The 19,264-nt window shown below is 40.2% G+C and overlaps 1 protein-coding gene across 1 annotated transcript; it reads left to right on the top strand.

Moving 5' to 3' along the window:
• The first annotated feature begins 4,117 nt into the window (after positions 1 to 4,117).
• LOC109415697 (probable E3 ubiquitin-protein ligase MGRN1) lies at positions 4,118 to 15,606 on the top strand. Its single transcript, XM_019689624.3, has 5 exons — positions 4,118 to 4,591; positions 4,661 to 4,779; positions 4,843 to 5,664; positions 5,727 to 5,873; positions 14,664 to 15,606. Exons 1-5 carry the CDS (start codon positions 4,504 to 4,506, stop codon positions 15,528 to 15,530), a joined length of 2,043 nt encoding a protein of 680 aa, XP_019545169.3. The 5' UTR covers positions 4,118 to 4,503; the 3' UTR covers positions 15,531 to 15,606.
• Positions 15,607 to 19,264: the final 3,658 nt, after the last annotated feature.

Below are 19,264 nucleotides of genomic sequence, written 5' to 3'. Positions count from 1 at the left end.
ACTACTAATATTTACTGTGGTCACTTGGCTTGTCACACAACTGGTAACTGGAATTGTTTTTAAAGAACGTCTTGATTGCTCTAAATCTCGAGTGGAAAAGACCGATCTGCTCCCATTTCCCCACTTCTTTACCTCCCCTTCCCATATCCCAGACTGCATTCTTCTCTTCGTGGCCCCTTCTTTCAATCCTTCCTGCTGGAACGTCTGGTAGTGCTACGTCATCAGAATCTTGTGGGTGATTCATGCCGCTGCTCGAAGCTCTGGTCTCGCAAACGATTCCAAAGATCGCATCGAGTGTCGAAATTTGTCGTCAAGTCCGCGTTTTGTCATCAGGTATTTTAGCTTAGGTTAGCCAGAATCAAACAGTGGAGCCTCATAACCATAATTTTGTAAATGATGAAGCGAAATTTGTTTCATTGATAACGGAATGCGTGCGCGATGAAGGCGAGGCTGGGAGTAAGCCTGACTGCGCCGCAAAGACGTTCCCAAGGTGATGAAAACGCTACCTTGGATGGATTTAGATGAGATTGTTTCGATTCCACATTACTACAACAAATTAATCTAGGTAAATACGCGCCAGCTTCGAAGATAATCTTTGAAGCAGGAAGTGTGTTTTCAATATAATTATCCATTTGATAACGGTAATGCACACATGCGGGGCTTGTTGTAAGTGAAAGTGACTTCGGAATGGTTGTGAGTTACCAGGCATTCTGATACGAGTCACTGGATCCCAACATAGTTATCACCTTTCAACTCCCGCGCTAAAGATGATTTCAGTGTTTAGTTTGATATTCAGTATAAATCTGCAGTAATCTTTCTCCCTTAATACCACTGCCGAACAGTGGGAGTTGAACATTATACACATTAACACACACAACGTTGACTCACCCTAATAAATATGTATTTTTTTAATTTACATATCTCACATCAATCTGATGCAAAATAGATTTGAAATCGGCTGACTAGTGACTAGTACAAATGGTCGGGGTTCTGCTAAACCGAACTAAGCGCCAAAAAGTTTATTCTGAGATTGTTGACGCACATTCCAACGTCTGTAGGGTCGATGCCGTGAATCTGGTGGTTCCTTGCTACGAATGCTGGACAGGTTGGTCAAAGTACACAGGGTAACGCCTTCACGGATACGCGGACAGAAAACGAGGTCAGTTTAATACACGAAACACATATTTTATTGTCAAACGGTATGTACTGAACACTTTATATTAACAAACAGTATATTTCGGTCAAGCTACTAGCTAATTTACGAACTAATTGGTCTCTACTGGGGCATCTTGTAGGCTTTTATAGTCTGAAAGGTCATACAATTTGGCGGGAAACCCGAAATGTTCCCGAAGTAACATAAAATGGTCATGATCTATGGTTTTCCAGTTATGTTCATCCTATTAGAATTCCGGACTGATAAGAATTGGATACTATCTACTCGAATAGAACTGTGAGCCTAAATTACAGTCGCATTTGTCTAAAACTGGCGTTAACAGAGATAATTAAGCTTAAAGTTCAACCACTCAGAAATGAACAATAGCTAAGATTATTTGAAACTTTTTCGCACACATGCCTTTATTAACCATCAGAGATGAAGAATAAATGTAAATTATTTAAAATTATAGATATATTAACATTTAATTTCTCAGTACTTTGCACTCAGTTCACTCTGGCTGAACAAAAACATTGGAATATGGTTTACAGTTCAGTGTTGCAGACTGTGTTTCTTTGTTTCAGAGAAAACCAGTCGGAATGTGATAAAAAATCTCGATTTTTCAGTGTCTATGAAGTTTAAATCGATATCACTCACAATCCTTTACAAGAATCAGAGAGGATGCGTAGTATGGTATCACAGAGGTCTCAAAATAGTGTGAAACGTTAACGGCGGAAGCCCTCCCAGCTCAGCCCTTCCCACCCATGTTTTAATTTTATAGGCGGTGCATGTGTATTGTGCAGGCACAGAACAAAAGTGTTTATGCCACCGTGCATGTTCTGAGATCCTGAGATGTGAAGGTGGAGCAATTTGTGTACTTCAAATTTATGCTGGTCAAAGAAAACCATGAAAATGTTCTGCCAAAATGAACTAAGTATTTACAAAAAAGTTTTCTAAATTCTGAAAGAGATTGAAACTTGGATCATTTAAGTGATTACCAAGCGCGTTACCTCTAGGTCATTTTAACTAGCTGAAGGTCAGTCGTTACGTCTGAATCAAGTTTCAAACATTCTTCTCAAGGATGGTTTTCGTGAAAACGCCAATTTTCGATCAGCCAAAGTGAACTAAGTGTTTGGGGTTTTTCAAGCTTTATTATTCTTATTCTTCATTACACCAACCAAGCTAGCCATGCAAATGTTTGACAATTCTCAGGTCATTTTGACAGACTGCACACGTGCACGAAAAAGACGGATCATATAAGCTACTTTATCGATCTTGTTGTTGTCCTTTTCATGCTCATGTTGCATATGTCAAAATGACCTGAGATCTGTCAGTCATTTTTAGGTTAGGTTCGTTGGTGTAATAAAGAATTAGCCTTGTTGTTCAATGACGGCTCCTGGGTTAAATAATTAGTATGAGGTGTATCGACATAACGCATGTATTCAAAACCAGTTCATTTTTGTATTGTTGAGAATAAATTGATTTTTAAATGCAGTGGATTTGGTTCGGTCTGGCTGAATGTGATTTGGAAAAATGGCGATTAGCGCCATCGAAACATAATTGGATCCTCCAACACCCGTACGTGTTAAATTCTCTCACAGATTGTTACTATGAGTCGGATAGAAGTTAGAAATCTGACGGCGATGAGGAAAACTTGAAATGTTCATCATTTGGACCAAAACTAAAATATTTCGCTGATTCTATGGAATGGTTTACAGTTCACTCTGGTTGGATGCAATTTTATTTTTTGTATGTTCTGCCAAACGGAAATTTTGAATTTACTCCACGAAGAGCTGTCAGAATTACTGGATTTTTACACGGAAAGAAGATCATCATATTCTTCATCTAATGGTTAAGAAAACTCATTTTTTTCAAAAAATGGTCTTTGGTTCGGTTTAGCAGAACCCCGACCAAATAATGTTCGAATATTTGTTATTTTTTTAACAATTAACTGTAAACTCACACTGTTTTCACTGATAATCTTTGGAGAATGGTTCCTTAATCAGCATCACCCAAGAATCAGAACTAGCTGAATAGTAGTTTCTTAAGCTAAAGTTGGCTTAAGAGTGGTTTGTTCCACTATTATACAGCACAAATGTTTGCTGGACAATCAGCACAAATAATTTCGGGTGTTCGGTTAGGTTAGGTGTCTTTATTAGAGAGATTTTCAGCCCGGATAATTTAGGGCGTTGGTAGGAGTTAATGGTTTTCCCCAACAAATATTTTAGTTGTACATATAGGAGTGGAATAAACTACTCTTAAGAAAACTTTAGTTTGAGAAACTGGTATTCAGCTAGTTATGTTTCTTGGATCGACTATGCATTATTTTATTATTTTTTTATTTTTTAGGTAAATATAAAAGGGATTTTCACTTCTTTCAATCGATAGTATATTCATTGCATTGAAAATTATAGCACCCTCATGCGTAGCAACGTTTCTATACGAAACGACGGAACCACTCATTGCTAAAGTGTTAGTGATAGCCATATATTAACGTTGCTGCGTCATAGCTGAGCTGATTTCTGATTTAAGATTATCACCAGAAGACTTACATGTTCGAATAGATGCATATTTTTTTTCATGAGTTATGATTTTAGGCGTTCTAGTATTTTAAATTTTTCTAAGCGTTCTAGTACTTTAAATTTGTAATGCAGTGCATGAAGTACTTCTAATAAACTCTCAACATCCATCAACCGTATCACAGCAAATGAAATCATATAGTCTTTCGATACACCTTGGTGTGTGAGAAAGACAAAAAATTTAACTGCTATGTCGTAGAATGTGTCCAGTGACTACTAAAAAGGTTTCAATTTTCTTACCAATATCATATGACCTCACCAGATAGACCCCAAGACAGACGTCGTAGCCATTCGAGTTTACCTGACTGAACAATTTTATAGCATAAAAGTGTGTACAAAGAGCTGCCTGTGGTGAATAGCATTGCCTATCTGTAACAGCGGACTGACTATCTGACGAACGGCAGGCAGACACCCCGTACATCGAAGACTCCAGAGGGGACCGAAGTGAACTGGGAGGAGAAGAAGGCAGTGTGTATGATATTTTCTTTCTCTAATTGTGTCAAATGGGCAACTTTTACCAATAGGAGGCACACATAATGTCGAAGTGAAAAAATTTTTTCGTTCATGCCCCCTGCATGCGAAAGGTGGAAAAACAGGTTCGGCACGTTAGTTTCCCGATCCCAGCAGTGTGTGGTCGCTGGGTGTAGTTTTCCGAAATAAATTGGGCAATTGGGTGGAGTTGGTGCGATTCGAAGGGAAAATTGCCAGTGATCGAGTGAAGCAGTGCAAGAGTTAGGGGGTCCTCAGCCCAGGTGAAAAGACGAAAACAGTATGGGTGCTCTGGCCAGCAGACAGAATGCAACCGTGGAAGAGGCGGATATCAGTGCGAACCATCAGTACAAGTACCCTCCTCGGTCAGGTATGTTGGATGGGAAAGGGACCTTGAAATAGCTGAAATCACCATACGACTTGCATATCGTCTTCGCAGGTAATTATTTCGGTACTCACTTCATAATGGGAGGCGAACGGTTCGACACTCCTCAACCGGAGGCGTATCTGTTCGGCGAGAATGCTGACCTGAACTTCCTGGGATGTAAGCCGACTCCTGTAGGTTGAATTTCGTGCGTGGGTAGGAATGTGGCTCTCTAGTTTGTTATCTTTGTTTTGCAGTTTCCCTATCCACCACCGCAAGCGACAGAGCCAACAAAAACGCTGAAAAGTTTAGTCAATATACGCAAGGAATCGGTGCGGTTCGTGAAGGCATCGGATTGCAATGCTAAAATCCACGGCGATGGAACCAAGACCAATGCGTACAACATCGAATTCGTGTTCGACGCGGACGCCCGGTGCGCCATCACAGTGTACTACTTCTGCATCGAGGACATCGGAAGTACTGGCGTCAGCTACATACCTCGGGACTCGTCTATTTCGTCCGAAACATTCCACTTTAAGCGAGGAGTGAATCAGGTGTTCTCCGCTCCTTCACATGTCTTCAACCCGGCGCTGTTCTCGGAGGATGACCTGTCGTACAGCTCCGAGAAGGACACATTCCCTGTAGTAATCCATTGCGTGGTCGAGGAGGGGACCGAGGATTGCCGCCAGAGTCACACCACGATATGCGTGGTGGACCACCACTCGGACGGAACTTACGCTCTGCGCGCCTTGAAGCAGAAAATCTTCGTCGACGGGTTGTGTTACTTACTGCAGGAGATCTACGGCATCGAGAACAAGCTGGTCAGCAAATCGATCGGCGACGAAGACACGGACGACAACGGGAGCGAATGCGTCATCTGCATGTGTGACACCCGGGACACGCTGATCCTGCCGTGTCGGCATTTGTGTTTGTGCAATTCGTGTGCCGATTCCCTGCGGTATCAGGCCAACAACTGCCCGATCTGTCGGGCTCCGTTCCGGGCGCTGTTACAGATTCGTGCGGTGCAGAAGAGCACCACGGGATCGACGGCTACGACGACTGTTCAGAGTCCGCAGGATGTAAGTGTTGGGGAATTGAAGTCTATGGAAGGCGGAAACCTATTGATTGTATTCGTTTTTAGACCACGGATAACATTCCCTCGGGATATATCCCAGTGTCGCTGATTGAGGCACTAAATGGGCCGATCAGCAGCTCAGTGAAGCCGCAGAACACCACTGACTCTACAACCACTGCAGATGGCAGCAATGACACTAACTTAACTAATCAGGTAAATATCTGTCTAACGTACCCAAGTGATCAAAAATTCGGATTATTACTTAATTAGCGTACTTGATCTGTTTGTGATACATTGTTCAGCTTGATTCCAAAATACGTATGTTTTAAACACATCACGTGTTTGCATGCCTTCTTCAGATGCAGCCCAAGTCACATGTTCTTTCGAAGATCCATTCTAGGTAGTAGCAGCCAAGCAAAGATTTGAATTGCAGCTAGTTTTTGGAGGTTCTGATCTTTTAAACATATTAAACCATTCTTCATGGTTTTCAGGCGGGCTGAAAGAGCTCTTCAATTGAATTTGACTTTAAATTCCTATCAGGAATCTGCCTAGTATTGTTTCAAGACTAGAGGGATGATAAATATCGTCAACTGGAAGATACTACTCATACCGTGAAAGATATTCAGATGCAGTTGCAGAAGTTTATGACTGCATTTTTAGAAGATGGAGTGCATCCAGAATGCAGAAATTCCGCCGCAGTACAAAAAGTGTCATTCAATTGGGTGCTCATCAAAGCCCGTACTTGTTTGTCCTCTTTTTAGCAGTGCTATTTTGTTAGCCCAATCTAATTCACACATATTCAGAAATCTCTTACAAAAATTCAGAAGAATAATAAAATTGACCACTTTTATATTTTTCTTGTAATTATTAATGCTTGCAGTGCATACCCTATGCATTACAAGTATTGAAGCGACCAGGCTTATGGTTAGTTTCCACTTGATAAGTACTGTGTAAAAAGATAGGACAAGTAATGCTCACGTAAAACTTTTGCAATCAAAATTACTTAGGCGTTCGCAGTTGATAAGTAATTCACAGGATTGTACGACATTTCCCCGAAAACCAGTTCCCCGAATGAAGTCTCCCGAAAGTTTTTTCCCCGAATGTACCATTTCCCCGAAAAATGTTTCCCCGAATGTACCGTTTCCCTGAATATACCGTTTCCCCGAATGTACCGTTTCCCAGAAAAGATTATTGCATATGCCATTTAACATTGACCCAATGCACAACTAGGGGCATCCGGTCTTTAGGACGAAGTACGCTTAGCCAAAGTACGTCAGACCGAAGTACGTTAAGCCGAATGGGTTGCGATGCTGAAGTTCATAGGGGAGATTTGGTCAGTAGTCCGTCTTCTTATTTGTCTTCATAAACGATGTTAAAATTTGTTTTCAAAGGCCTAGAAGATGTTTGAGTCCCTTGAGTGTTTTACATGCCTCGAATCTAGGGAATTCTATGGATACTGGGATATACTTCCATGATTTTACAATATTCTTTTATCCTTTTCCCTTTTTCTCACATAGATGATTTCTTGATGTTGATGCCATATTGTTACTGAAGAACTGATGATCAAACCCAGTAACATGTTGATAGGCAATTAGTCTTGTAGTGGTTTTGAAAACCGCTAATAATCTTTCTGTCTATTATTTTGGTATTATTATGGTTCTAAGAACCTCTTCTAGTGTATTTGACTTAACAATGTTGCCAACATCCCATCTGAAAATTTAGCCTTTTTTTTTATAACACGCAGTTGTTTTTAGTTGTAATATTGCATAGCATATTGACGGTAGTAATTTATCATACCACTGGCTGTCCCATGACAGATTACCCTTCTTTGAGAAGTCGGCAATTCTTTTGAGTGTTTGGTTATATATGATCAAACTGGGTTTTTTCTTGGCTTTCAACTTAATCATAATGATGCTCGTCCGGCATAATGATACTTTCGGCCTAATGATTGCAGCCTAACGCAACGTACTTCGGCCTGACATACTTCTGCCTAAAGATCCAGCAGCGTCTTTTTGGCTAGATTGATAACCTTTCATTTAATAAAATCTTCCTTCTTTCAAACATAGGCTGTTCTTTCAAGTTGAACAGCTCAATCAATCATCAGTAATTTGACTGCTGCTATATTTATTTTTTTTGTGACCAACTGTTCTAGTAGGTATCTATAGGCGTTATAGTAGAAATCTTCATCAAAGATTCTTCCTTCTTTCATCATATACTGTTCTTTCAAAATATTGCCGGCGGTCTAACTACTAGTATGTTCTGTAGAAATGTCAATTCTAAATGCTACTTCGGTCATGATTGATCCATTGATTTACAAAAAAAAAACTGAAGAGTACTTAGCTTCAAATCTGTCAAACAGATTAAATTACATTGACTTTTGTTTTAAATCCTGTTAATACACATTAAAATTGTGCTCATAGACTTCCTTCGCTAGCAATAATACTTTAAGACTTAAAGTTGAAGTCATCTGGATCATGTGTTTTACAATGACAATGAACTTTAGCAGATTACTACTACAATCACGATGACTCGTTTTAAAGGTATTATGTGTTTAAAGGGCGTTTTCATCGATTGAAAATTCAAAAATAAATAGAAAGAACAGCCTATGAATGAAAGAAGGGAAAATTACGATGAGCGTGTTCTTAATTAAGTGCCATGTCATTTTCAATCAGCACAACAGAAAAGAACGAACCATATTTAAAAAAAGCAAACCTCATTGAAGCATCATGCAGAACATTATATCTCGAAGAATTCATGGTGAGAGTGAATGCACAATATCAATGAGATGTGAAAGTTTCCATGATCTTGATATCTTTCTAAAGACTACACATCAGCACACTTTGTACTCAGGCTAACTTTCCGCTACATCGTTTCAATGACTAGTTCAGACAATGGAATAAATCAAGAAAGTTATTAGAAACCAGTTCTAAAAAGAGTATTATAAATATTTCGGGGAAACGGTATATTCGGGGAAATGGTACATTCGCTAAAACGGTACATTCGGAGAAACGGTTCGTTCGGGGTATCATTTTCGGGGAAATAGCTTTCGGGGAAACTTCATTCGGGGAACTGGTTTTCGGGGAAATGTCGTACAATCATTCACAGCCAGAAAGATTTGTCGACAGATGGCACTGTCATGCGATGCTGCCAGTCATGTTGTTGATTTTCCGTACGGAATAATACGTCGATGTATTATTCCGTGAGTAAAAGGGACATTTCTCTTTCTTTGTGTTTATTCTTTCGCGCCTGCGCGTTCACAGTGTGCATTAGTATTTAGCCGTGTCGCTCTATAATGTGTGCTCCGTCGTCCCTCAGCATGGCTGCATCTGAACACGAGATTGAATTTCTTGAGGTTTAATAATTTGCCGTTACGTAGTTTAAAAATTTATAAAGACACCCCAAAACTGAATTATTTATAAATAGTTCGACTATTGAAAAAAGTAAATAGCATTTGAGTTTAGCTGATGAGGAGACAATGATTCTAAAAACTGTTGCATCATTATCATTTCATTTCGTTTGTTGAATAAAATGTTTTATGGTGCACTAGAACCATGAGAAGTAAAGACTGTATTCGATGAAATTTGGACACAGAAAATAATGTATAGCTTTTGATTGCGTTCAAAAAAGCAAATATTTTTTTGATCAGGAATAATATATAATGTGTAGCTAATACCATAACAATGACAACAAATTCAGTTTGGTATTGGCGCAGATATTGTTAATATCATAAAAAAAATATTTTAGCAAATTTTTTCATCCGTTTTAAAAATTGTAAAGGCTATAATTTTGATGTAACTCGTCAAGACGTCTGAAAATTTGACTCGAAGTTCTTAACAGAGTATCAATAAACTGGTAAAAAAATCTTAAAATCGGTTCAATACGTTTTTCTAATATTCAAAACTCAAATCGCTTCAAGGCATATTTTAGGTACATTTTAACCATTTTATTCCGTGTGTACTATTTTGTTTGTACAACTGTCATGACTGTTCCGATTTTTATTAGCATTTGAAACTGTAAACCATTATAAAAACTGTTCTTAGCCAAATTGCTTGAAAACTATTCAAGTTATAACTGTGTGAATGTTACGATACAAAAAAAAAAAAAAACATTTTTGCTTATTGTGACTTTGTGCCACATATAAGGCTATAACTTTATTACGGCTAGATCAAATTGAATGAAATTTTTACACAATATTTCTACATGTATACTTTACATACAGAACAGTTTTGATTGAAATCGGTTCAGTATTTTTGAATCTAGAGCTATAACGGTGAAGAAGTGATATTTTTTAAAACGTTCGTTTGCTCAAACTTCTCAAATGGCAAAATTCTTGTTTCAACGATATCTCCACCAATATTCAACCGATTTTGATGAAATTTGTATAGTATTAGCTTTACGTAATACACTATTCCTGGTAAAAAATTAGTCATTTACCATTTTATTATGAAATCTTTCTGAATTCCAGGAATTCGTTCCGAGATCCCTACGAGAATTGCTCTGGGATTCCCTCAGAATTTCTTCTTGGGATTCCTCCGGAAATTCCATCCTAGATCTCTCTCGAAATTAATTCAGGATTGCTCCAGGAGTTCTTTCTGGGATACCTAAGGGAGTTCCCTCAGATATTATTCCAGCAATTTGTTTAGGATTTGTTCAGAACTTCCAGGAGTTCTCTCCAGGATTACTCCTGTAATTCCATACGGGATTCCTTCAGAGATTCCTTCATGGAATTCTCTAGAAATTCCTTCCGAGATTCCTCCAGAAGATTCCTATGAAATTATTCTAGAAGTTCTTTCAGGGATTCTTTCACGACTTTTTTTTATGATTTCTCCAGAACCTTTTGGAATGTCTTCAGATTTTTATCTGGGAAGAAACTATTGAAAGAATCTCTGAAATCGCTCGTGTAGATATTCCCTGCAAAACTGCTGGAGATATTCCTTAAGAAGCTGTTGGAGGAATTTTATAAGGAACTCAAGAGCAAGTCTTACTTCCATAAAGAATAAAAAAAAATTTCTGGAGTATTTCCATGAGCAAAATTTAAGAAACTTCCAGAATGAATTCCAGAATATGTAATCTGCAAGGAATCCCAGTAGAAGTTCTTGGAGGAATCCCGGAAGGATATCCTGGATAAATTATTGGACAAATCTTAGAAGGAACTCCTGGAAGAACCTTGACTTATTTTCCAGGAGTCTGGAAGTTCTGAAGAAATTCCGGAAAGAATTTTTGAAAAATTCCCGGAAGATACCCCGGGTAAAATTTCTGGAGAGGTCCCTGATGCCACCCCTGGTGTAATCTTAGAAGAAAATCCTGAAGAAATACCAGAAGAAACTATGAGAGGAACCCATAAATTTACTCCTAGAGGAAACCTAGAAGGAGTTCCTGGAGGAATCCCGGAAGAAGCTAGAGGAATTACAAAATGAATTCTTTGAGGATTCACATGAGAAACGTCCAGAGCAAACCTAGATGAATCTCAAAAAGTTGTATCTAAGAAAGAAATCCTGGAAAAATCACTGAAAGATCTCCAGGACGAATCTAAGAATGAATTCCTATAGAAATCCTAGAAGTAACTCCTGAAATGATCCCGGAAGGAATTCCTGCGGCAATCTCCGAATAAATATCTGAATGAACCCCGGATAAAAAAATACTTAAGAAATCCCGGATGAAATTATTGTAGAATACTTCGAAAAAACTCCTGGTAGAATCTTAGAAAACACATCTGGAGAAAACCCAGAAGGAACTCCTAGAAGATCCCAAAATAAAAAAAAAACAAAATAAATAAATCCTGAATTAGAAGGAACTCACGGAGGGATTTTTTTGTAGAACTTCTAATGAAAATCTCAGGGACATTTTATAAGAATCCCCTGCGAACTTCTGGTGGATTTTTCGGTGGAACATCTGGAAGAATTTCAAGTGGACTTTCTGTGAAACCCCAAAGAAAAACCTTCGTACGGAATGTCAAAAGATTCATCACAAAGAATCTTTCGTGGATCTTCATTAAATTCCCCGTGAAGCTTTGTCCTACCTCGTATTTCATCTACAACTCCACAAGGTAACCGTCAGAGTCCCAGCCGAATTCCTCCCACCGTAGTCGGAGGAATTTCTGGAGAAATTCTCGGAGGAATTCCTGGAGAAATTCCCGGAGGAATTCCTGGAGAAATTCCGGATGAATTCCTGGAGAAATTCCGGAGGAATTTCTGGAGAAATTCCCGGAGGAATTCCTGAAGAAATTCCCGGAGGAATTCCTGGAGAAATTCCCGGAGGAATTCCTGGAGAAATTCCCGGAGGAATTCCTGGAGAAATTCCCAGAGGAATTCCTGGAGAAATTCCCGGAGGAATTCCTGGAGAAATTCCGGATGAATTCCTGGAGAAATTCCGGATGAATTCCTGGAGAAATTCCGGAGGAATTCCTGGAGAAATTCCGGAGGAATTCCTGGAGAAATTCCGGAGGAATTCCTGGAGAAATTTCCGGAGGAATTCCTGGAGAAATTTCCGGAGGAATTCCTGGAGAATTTCCGGAGGAATTCCTGGATAAATTCCTGGAGGAATTCCTGGAGAAATTCCCGCAGGAGTTCCTGGAAGAATTCCTGGAGAAATTCCCGGAGAAATACCTGGAGGTATTCCCAGAGGAATTCGTGGAGAAATTCCCGGAGGAATTCCTGGAGAAATTCCCGGAGGAATTCCTGGAGAAATTCCCGGAGGAATTCCTGAAGAAATTCCCGGAGGAATTCCTGGAGAAATTCCCGGAGGAATTCTTGGAGAAATTCCCGGAGGAATTCCTGGAGAAATTCCCGGAGGAATTCCTGGAGAAATTCCCGGAGGAATTCCTGGAGTAATTCCCGGAGGAATTCCTGGAGGAATTCCCGGAGGAATTCGTGGAGGAATTCCCGGAGGAATTCCTGGAGAAATTCCCGGAGGAATTCCTGGAGAAATTCCCGGAGAAATTCCCGAAGAAATTCCCGGAGGAATTCCTGGAAAAATTCCTGGAGAAATTCCCGGAGGAATTCCTGGAGAAATCTCCGGAGGAAATTCTGGTGAAATTCCCGGAGGAATTCCTGGAGAAATTCCCGGAGGAATTTCTGGAGAAATTCCCGAAGGAATTCCTGGAAGAATTTCTAGGCGAATTCCTGTAATCCTCGGAGAAATTCCAGGAGAAATTCCCGGAGGAATTCCTGGAGACATTCCCTGAGGAATTCCTGGAGAAATTCCCTGAGGAAATCCTGGAGAAATCCCCGGAGGAATTCCTTGAGAAATTCCCGGAGGAATTCCTGGAGAAATTCCCGGAGGAATTCCTGGAGAAATTCCCGGAGGAATTCCTGGAAAAATTCCCGGAGGAATTCCTGGAGAATTTCCCGGAGGAATTCCTGGAGAAATTCCCGGAGGAATTCCTGGAGAAATCCCCGGAGGAATTCCTGGAGAAATCCCCGGAGGAATTCCTTGAGAAATTCCCGGAGGAATTCCTGGAGAAATTCCCGGAGGAATTCCTGGAGAAATTCCCGGAGGAATTCCTGGAAAAATTCCCGGAGGAATTCCTGGAGAATTTCCCGGAGGAATTCCTGGAGAAATTCCCGGAGGAATTCCTGGAGAAATTCTCGGAGGAATTCCTGGAGAAATTCCCGGAGAAATACCTGGAAGTATTCCCGGAGAAATTCGTGGAGAAATTCCCGGAGGAATTCCTGGAGAAATTCCCGGAGGAATTCCTGGAGAAATTCCCGGAGGAATTCCTGGAGAAATTCCCGGAGAAATACCTGGAGGTATTCCCGGAGAAATTCGTGGAGAAATTCCCGGAGAAATTCCCGGAGGAATTCCTGGAGAAATTTCCGGAGGAATTCCTGGAGAAATTCCCGGAGAAATTCCTGGAGAAATTCCTGGAAAAATTCCTGGAGAAATTCCCGGAGGAATTCCTGGAGAAAGCCCCGGAGGAAATTCTGGTGAAATCCCCGGAGGAAATTCTGGTGAAATTCCCGGAGGAATTCCTGGAGAAATTCCCGGAGGAATTCCTGGAGAAATTCCAGAAGGAATTCCTGGAAGAATTTCTAGGCGAATTCCTGGTGTAATCCTCGGAGAAATTCCAGGAGAAATTCCCGGAGGAATTCCTGGAGACATTCCCTGAGGAATTCCTGGAGAAATTCCCTGAGGAATTCCTGGAGAAATTCCCGGAGGAAATCCTGGAGAAATCCCCGGAGGAATTCCTTGAGAAATTCCCGGAGCAATTCCTGGAGAAATTCCCGGAGGAATTCCTGGAGAATTTCCCGGAGGAATTCCTGGAGAAATTCCCGGAGCAATTCCTGGAGAATTTCCCGGAGGAATTCCTGGAGAAATTCCCGGAGGAATTCCTGGAGAAATTCCCGGAGCAATTCCTGGAGAATTTCCCGGAGGAATTCCTGGAGAAATTCCCGGAGGAATTCCTGGAGAAATTCCCGGAGGAATTCCTGGAGAAATTCCCGGAGGAATTCCTGGTGAAATTCCCGGAGGAATTCCTGGAGAATTTCCCGGAGGAATTCGTGGAGAAATTCCCGGAGGAATTCTTGAAGAAATTCTCGGAGGAATTCCTGGAGAAATTCCCGGAGGAATTCCTGGAGAAATTCGCGAAGGAATTCTTGGAGAAAGTCCCGGAGGAATTTCTGGAGAAATTCTAGGCGAATTCCTGATGAATTTCTAGGCGAATTCCTGGTGTAATCCTCGGAGGAATTCATGGAGAAATTCTCGGAGGAATTACTGTAAGAATTTCTAGGCGAATTCCTGAAGAATTCCCAGACGAATTCCTTGAGAAATTCCCGGAGGAATTCCTGAAAGAATTTCTGGGCGAATTCCTGGTGTAATCCTCGGAGGAATTTCTGGAGCAACTCCCGGATGAATTCCTGGGGGAATTTCCAAGGAATTCCTGGAGGTTGGATCTCATGTACTTTTCTAAATTACGAAGCTCTTTGATCGAGTGTTTAAACTTTTGGTTTCTTAGGTGTTTGTAAAATTAACACTCTTTTATTTTTTTGTTTTTACCATAATCAGACTGCCGACAAGCAGGAGACCGGCAAGACCTCATCCAAGGAGATGGACCATAGTGGATCGCGCGAAAAGCTCAATCAAAACACCGTAGACTTTCGCATGTCGGTGCTCCTGTCCAAAGAGGACGGATCGGTGACCTGCGTCACCAAGGAGCTTCTCAACAAACATTCGCCGCTGATGCAGCGAGCCCCGGCCAGCCGCGATAAGAATCCACGCGAAAAAGGTTCGCTCCGGATCCAGGGTGGCCAACCGCTGGTCAAGGATCCCCTGGCGGCGTTGGACCGCGAGACAGTCCAGCTGGTGAACGAGAAAACCCAGCTGCCGAATGTGACCGAAATCGATGACGATAGCGAGGCGGAGAAACTGTCCCCGCTGCTGCAGAAGGTGGACCGCGACGGCGGCCAAGAGAACTGTGATACGTACGAGAAAATGCCCAGCATCTTGCGAATGGAAGAAGCGGAGAACGTCGACTCCCGAAGTCAGAAGTCCGTAGCCGTGCTGGCTGCGGCCGAAGACTCCGACTACTACACCCCCGAGGATCCCCACACCACAATTCTCAGTCCGCTCAAGGGGGAGGAGAAACTCGACGGAATGAAGAAACTGTCCACCCCGTTGACCGTACTAAAGGAATCCTCCCAGAGCTCCCTCCCGGACAGTCCCATCAGCGGAAACTCGCATACTTCCACCCGTAGTTCCGGCGATAGTTACTCTTCGAGCTCCAGCACCCGACAGCTGCTCTCGTCGGTTACGGCCAACGATACGCCCACTCACGTCACGGTCAACGTCGACGCCTCGACCGAGGGACTCGTCAAACACGAAATCAAAATCGGCACCAACAGTGCCAAGATGGATTGCATCGACAGCGACTGAGCTTACTTTATTCCCTGGGAAACCCGGAGTTGGAACAATTGAACAAAACGCATTTCTTCGACTAAAAAAAGGAAAACAAATTGAGTTATAAATATAAACTAGAACAAATTGTGTGCTAATCCAGAATTGTAGAATTCGTACGCCCCTTGCTAGCTGCAGGAATAGCTGCCGAACGCGCATATTACAGTCGATTCGCGAATGAAAGGAGTAGAGCTGTAAGTGTATTCACCCAAACAAACCCTCCCCAAGAAGGAAAGGGAAGGAAAAAGCAGAACAATTTATGTTTAAATTTTAACATTAGGTTTTTATTATTGAAATATCACTGAAACACAAACACACACATTTATCAAATAAATTCGTTTTAATCAAAAAACACTTCACACTATGGAACAGTTCCGAGTCGAATATCACCCTCGGAAAAATGTCTTCAGGGCTCGGTTCATCGTCCTTCCGAACATTCGTCCAAATCTCTGAAATAGTGGAGTTTCTTTTAAAATTTTCATCTGCATTCAAACTTACAATGACGGACAACATAAAATTCACATTGGGTCAATCTTGTTTTTATTAATTTCAGTCCCCTACTGTTTCATTGATCGTTTTACTAACCACCGTCTGCCGAGTGATGCGAAACCTTCGAGGAGAAGCTGCGACCGATGTTGACGCTATCACTAGGAAAAACACTATACAGAACATCAATCCGATGATCTTCATTGTTTGTAGAGCAGAGTGTTTCTTGGAAGAAGTTTGTTTAACTACTGATTTATGGTTCAAACAATGCTTCTATCTAGAAGGTAGCGAACAGTGAACTTCGATTGTATGGAAGGGACCCTATTTTTGTCGCACCACCACCACACCGCCTTTCGTATGGGGTATGTAGCAGTTGCGTGTGAGAAATATGGAGCAAACAATAACCAATGCAATTCTATTCGTGCGAATTTCCCAAGTGCAGAGCAAACTCGAATGAGCACAATTATCGTTATTTTTTCCACGCCGTGATTGATATTGCAACTAAGCTAACGACTAAAATCAACGGTGTTGATAAAAAAAACGTAGACATTTATTTTCATATAGGGAGTTCCAAGTTGATTGCAGAGTTCATGTGGTTTCTCTTGAAATAATGCGTAAGTACAGTAGTAGTCAGCTTTACCCATTTTTTGGATTTCGATTTAAATATAAATTTTCGTTATCTAAAGTTATGCTAAACTTTTTCATGTTCAAACTGACTTTTTTTTACGTGTCTTTATCAAAAAGTAAACCACTGCCGGTCAATATCATCTCAGAATCCAATGGAACTCGATTTGACGAGATATTGAAGTTTTTTTTAAATAATTTATACAATTCAGCAAAAAAAATCCTTCATTTGTTTTTTTTTGAATATTCATCATGACCAAAAGCTAAAAATACATAGGTATGTACTCGAAAACCAAAGTTTGTGTGCCTGGAATTATAATTTCACTTGGAAATGTCAGAGAACTCTGGAGTCAATCAAGGGTTTGGAAGAAAAATGGGAAATTCATGTCCATTACTAACCTTACCGGTCAGACTAAGGCCTTAAGATTCTTTCAAGGCTTTAAATGGCTACGCTACGCAGTCTTCCATACGGAAAAAAACGAGGTTTATTGTTTGCCCGACGTTTCGACACTGGGGCTTTGTGTCATCTTCAGGGGTACTAACATTAAATACATGTACTAATTCGACGAATGGATACAAAGTTTGGTCTAGATTGCTTACACTAATTGTTCGTAACTGTAACTGTCTGGTTGATTTGTTGTTGGTGCATGCTGCGAAATTGTTATAAAAGATTTAAATATTGTCGGGTTTCTTTGTCTGGTTATAAATGTTTGTCTTATACCATTTTCGTTTGTCTAGTTTTGCAGCGGACTGTACGCTATTGGCGCAAATCTACTTCTAGCAACACCCTGAAGATGACACAAAACCCCAGTGTCGAAACGTCGGGCAAATCATAAACCTCGTTTTTCCGTATTGAAGACTGCGTAGCCGTTTAAATCCTACATTATTCTTCTTAGTCGATCCGCCAAGAGATTCTTTCGAAGATTTTGCTTGAAATTTTGTTGAGGGATTTCTTCGCAAATTCTTCCAGGGTTTCAAAACTATTTCCAGCGATTCCTCCAGGTGTTACTTTGGGATTTTTTTCTGGGCTTCCTTCGGAAAATCCTTCAATGATTCCGTCAGGAGCTCCTCCAGGGGTTCGGTCGGGAATTTTTACAGGGAATATGAAACTTCGTCAGCTGTCGCTTCGTGAATTTTCTTAAAGGATATACTTCATGGATGATTTTAAAACTTCCACTAGGGGAACTGGGGGTAATATGAATACCCTGAGCATTTGTCGCCGTTTCCAATAGAAATATGACAAAACCTTTATTTTGTTACCCTGTAATATCGTAGATGGCAATATATTCTAAGAATTCTAGAAGATCATATAGATAAAAAATACAGTTTTCTTACAATTTTTTCGATGTCAAAAAAAAAATGAATGATCGATGGGGGTGCAATGTCCTTAAAAACTAGTTTAAACGGATTATTTCGATGTATCGAACTGTTAACCAACATATTTATTATATATTTTATATGCTGCACTTTTAAAACTGCTGATAAAATGCTTCGAATGTGCTGGAATAATTATTTGTAAAAAATGTACTAAAACAAACGGGAATTCTTATAATAATCTTATTTCATTAGTGTATATTTTTTTCTTAACTTTTTACGCCAGTTGTGTCATGATATGTATTATAGACTTTAATATACCGAGTTTTAACGAAATTTGATAAAAAAACAATAAAATTTGAACCAACTGTTCATTTTACCTCCAAGTTGTGCTAGTTTTAAAGTGGCTCATAAAATTTTATTGAAAGCATAACCTCCACTTAAGGCGAAGCTGGAAGCATTTCCTCACTTTTTGGTGTTTGATTTTTTATTAAATAACGAAGCAATATTTTGAAAATCGGTTTTCGTGTACATGTAGAGTATTGATCAAGGTATCTTCTGAATTTTTTTGTGGTGGAAAATGTTTTTCGATTTCGCAGAAATCATTTTTGAACAAAATTTCACAAAAAATGGTTTTATAAAAATGGAAAACATTTTCCACCTCAAAAAAATTCAGAAGTTACCTTGATCCATACTCTACATGTGTACGAAAACCGATTTTGAAAATGTTGCTTCTTTATTCAATGAAAATTCAAAAACCAAAAAAATGAGGAAATGCTTCCAGTATCTTCTTTTAGGGGGACTTTTTTGTTAGATGGTATCACACATGTCATAATTTGTGAAAAAAGATACGAATTGACCGAATTTTCCTTAATTCCGATTAGCTCAGTTTTACATCAGAGCATATTGTTTGCGTGATTTTTGCTATTTACGACATATTTGAGTGATTTAGATGATTTTTAAGTTTAAGATCAGCAGAAGTGTAATGATTTACGTTCTTGCGCAGAACACAATTGTTAAAACACGCGGAAATACGCTATTTGTTGTAAAACAGCACTCTGTTTATTTTACCCACAATTCCCCTATGCATCTCTTCGTGAAATTCTCCAGGCTGCCGGGACAGGGTCCTAGGTCACACATTCGCTTCATAAGTCATGGGTTTGATTCCCTTAACTTGCAATTTTTTGTCAGTTGCTCTTCACTCAGAGAGCGGCTGACACTAACCTTCGTCTAAGCCCATATATTGAAGTTTTTTCACAGTTTTTTCACAGACGTTACATAGGGGTTTT

The sequence above is a fragment of the Aedes albopictus genome, chromosome 1 (genome assembly GCF_035046485.1).
Source record: "Aedes albopictus strain Foshan chromosome 1, AalbF5, whole genome shotgun sequence".
Taxonomy (NCBI): domain Eukaryota; kingdom Metazoa; phylum Arthropoda; class Insecta; order Diptera; family Culicidae; genus Aedes; species Aedes albopictus.
This window is presented reverse-complemented; position numbering and strand designations above follow the sequence as displayed.